The sequence below is a fragment of the Nomascus leucogenys genome, chromosome 2, assembly GCF_006542625.1.
Source record: "Nomascus leucogenys isolate Asia chromosome 2, Asia_NLE_v1, whole genome shotgun sequence".
Lineage (NCBI taxonomy): Eukaryota > Metazoa > Chordata > Mammalia > Primates > Hylobatidae > Nomascus > Nomascus leucogenys.
In genome coordinates this window covers 139,887,751-139,890,858 of record NC_044382.1, presented here as the reverse complement: position 1 = coordinate 139,890,858, position 3,108 = coordinate 139,887,751, and the positions used below count along the sequence as shown (strand labels likewise).

At 55.9% G+C, this 3,108-nt stretch overlaps 1 protein-coding gene across 1 annotated transcript; it reads right to left on the bottom strand.

The window, feature by feature from the left end:
* Positions 1-252: 252 nt before the first annotated feature.
* On the bottom strand, positions 253-2,637 carry CSF2 (colony stimulating factor 2). Its single transcript, XM_003259930.2, has 4 exons — positions 2,450-2,637; positions 2,306-2,347; positions 1,486-1,611; positions 253-678 (listed from the first exon to the last, which is right to left on the bottom strand). The coding sequence occupies exons 1-4, from the start codon at positions 2,606-2,608 to the stop codon at positions 571-573; spliced, it is 435 nt and encodes a 144-aa protein (XP_003259978.1). The 5' UTR covers positions 2,609-2,637; the 3' UTR covers positions 253-570.
* Positions 2,638-3,108: the final 471 nt, after the last annotated feature.

The following is a 3,108-nucleotide window of genomic DNA, read 5'->3' as shown; positions in this document are numbered from 1 at the left end:
GAACTTGAGAGCCATTCTCTGGGGTGGGAGCCCTGGAGCATCCCGGGAAGCCCATCCAGGTGTGCAGAATTCCGCACCTATGCCCGGCTCTCACCTCCCCTCTGCTCTGACAATGTTGGCCCTGGGATAGTGCCCAACCCCTGGCAGGCCCCCGCCCCCTCTCCACCTCCCCGTTTCTTCCCTTCCCTGCCTCGTGGGAAGGCAGGCACCACTGGCATTTGCTCATGGTCAAAAATAAACTAGAACACTGGACAAATAGAAGCATATTTTTAATAATAATTATTACGGTAAAACATCTTGAATAAATATGGAGTATGAACTTAAATAAATAAATAAATAAATACTTTAAAAATATAAATATATAAATATTACTGATTTCTGTCAGTATAAAATATTCCCATTCTTCTGCCATGCCTGTATCAGGGTCAGTGTGGCCCAGGGCAGGTCCCGGCCACTCCCACCATGGATGTGGCCCACCCCTTGGTCCCTGCAAGGTGACCATCCTGAGTTTCCAGCTCTTGTTTCGTGAGAGAGCAGCTCCCCGGCTTGGCCAGCCTCATCCGGCCAGTCTCACCCCTGGACTGGCTCCCAGCAGTCAAAGGGGGTGACAAGCAGAAAGTCCTTCAGGTTCTCTTTGAAACTTTCAAAGGTGATAATCTGGGTTGCACAGGAAGTTTCCTTTAAAAAAAGAAAAATAAAAAACACTTGAGTCCAGGCAAGTGGGTAACGTGGGGGAAGGAAGCACCAGCATGTTTCTCTACTGCCTCTTAGAACTCAGAGGCCAGGAGGTCCACTCCAGGACCCACCCACTGACCTGGTCAGGTGACGCTGCTGCCACCCACGTGTTCCCCAAGGAGTGCATAGCTCTGCCAGTGGCAGCCAGAGTCAAGGGCCTGACTTAAGTGCCAGCCTGAGGTTGGCCTTCTGGGCAGTCAAACACCTGCCTTTTTGGTCCCAGGGCAGAGCAGGGCAGCTGGGCTGAGGTCGTCTCTGGGCACCCAGAAGGAGTGGAGTCAAGGCCACAGACTTTGCTCCCTTCCCGCAGGAAGGAGTGCCTGAGGTCCTTGTCCATTCCAAGTAGCCTGCCTTCCTTGATCCTCTGCAATTCAAGCACCCGATATGCGGCCAGAGGAAAGTCCTGCCAGGAGATGGCACTTGGGCCTGGGCACTTCCTCTGGGCCTTGGGCAGGCCCCAAGTTTCCTTGGGTTTGCCTCACCTCTGACCTCATTAACCATAATGACAATAATGACCAGGATAGGAGCAGCTCCTGCTGGAGAGCACTGTGGGCTTCAGCGCTCCGTGGCTCTGACTCCTTGGGATGAAATGGGCCGTCTGCCTCCTCTCTGGAGGGCTAATCATTACATAACTTTTGACACAGAAACCCCCTGGGGTCCTGAACAGCCACAGCCATAGATCTCTCCCCATGTCCACCCCACCCCCTAGATTAAGACATTCCTGTTGGAGGCCCTGCTGTAGGCACTCACTGGGGTTGGAGGGCAGTGCTGCTTGTAGTGGCTGGCCATCATGGTCAAGGGGCCCTTGAGCTTGGTGAGACTGCCCTGCAGGCCCTGCTTGTACAGCTCCAGGCGGGTCTGTAGGCAGGTCGGCTCCTGTGGAAAATGTTGTTCCTCGGTGAGCAGTGACCAAGTGCCCACAGTGGTACAGGAACTCTCCACCACTCCTTTCTGCTGCTGTCCCCAACCCCCAGGAGTAGGGCTTGGGAGGGGCACAGGCTGGGTCCAGTCATAGACCCTGCCCCGTCCATGGCAGGCACGAGCCTGCCCTTCTCACTGCCCAGCCCAGGCCACCCTCAGCGGCACCTGGAGAGGAGCCCAGCCTCAGGGAAGGAGGTGACTCTCACCCCATCATTCAGGGAGAGGGGGGTGGGGCCTCACCTGGACCTGCCGGGTGGGCAAGGATTGTTCCTGAAACCCCTGTGTGCCTCTCTGTAGTCAGCACTGTCTCAACAGGACTTGGTCTCAGGGCACAGTGAGCGCCCCAAACCCACAGCTCCTGTCTCATGAAGTGACCCCCACTTTACCACCTGTCCCCTGGTGACTTGAATGCTAGGTCTGCCCCTTGAATGCTAGGTCTGCCCATGGCCGCTCAGCTGATAAAGGAGCTCATGTGACTGCCACAGGGGCACGGCCAGCAGCCTCTTGAGCACCCAGTTACTACCCCTCCTGCAGCCAGCTGACTGGAGAGAAAGTGGACAACCCTGTGAGGTGCCATCTAAAATGAAGTCCCCACCTCCACCCCAGGGCAGGGGCTTCTGGAAAGCTATGTCAGAGAGAAGCATCTTACCTGGAGGTCAAACATTTCTGAGACGACTTCTACTGTTTCATTCTGTAGAAAAGGAAAATGTCATGTTATCAAGCTGACAGGCGTGGCCAGTCCGGGGCCAGCTGGGTGACCTAGGCACAGGCCCACACTCTCTTTCTCACTTACTATCTCAGCAGCAGTGTCTCTACTCAGGTTCAGGAGACGCCGGGCCTCCTGGATGGCATTCACATGCTCCCAGGGCTGCGTGCTGGGGCTGGGTGAGCGGGCGGGTGCAGAGATGCTGCAGGCCACAGTGCCCAAGAGCAGCAGTCTCTGCAGCCACATCCTCCAGAGAACTTTAGCCTTTCTCTCTGTGTACTGGGCTCACTGGCAAAAGAGCTCTTAAATACACAGAGGAAATGATTAATGGTGACCACAAAACGCCAGGGAGGCGGGGGAACTACCTGAACTGTGGAATCTCCTGGCCCTTATCAGCCACACATGGGAACGGTGAGCCTTTTCCCTAGGTGGTCAGGCTTGGGGATTTTCATTAATGAACCTTTCCAAGAACCAACAGCCCACCCGCCCGCCTTCCTGAGGGCTCTCCAGCCCTCCCTGGGCAGTCTGAATGGGCCTGAGGCTGCCCCCTCCCTCTGAGGGGCACAATTTGGACATCTGGCCTGGAATGGCTGGGGTGGGGCGTGGGAGACACTTAGATAGGGCTCCCCATCCTGTCTGTAATCCCAGGGGCCTTTGGGCAGGCTGTGCCCGCCCTGGTGCCTCATTCTGATTCCAGCCTTCCTCTTCTCTGGCCACTGTGAGAGACTTGAGTGTAAGGGGAGCTC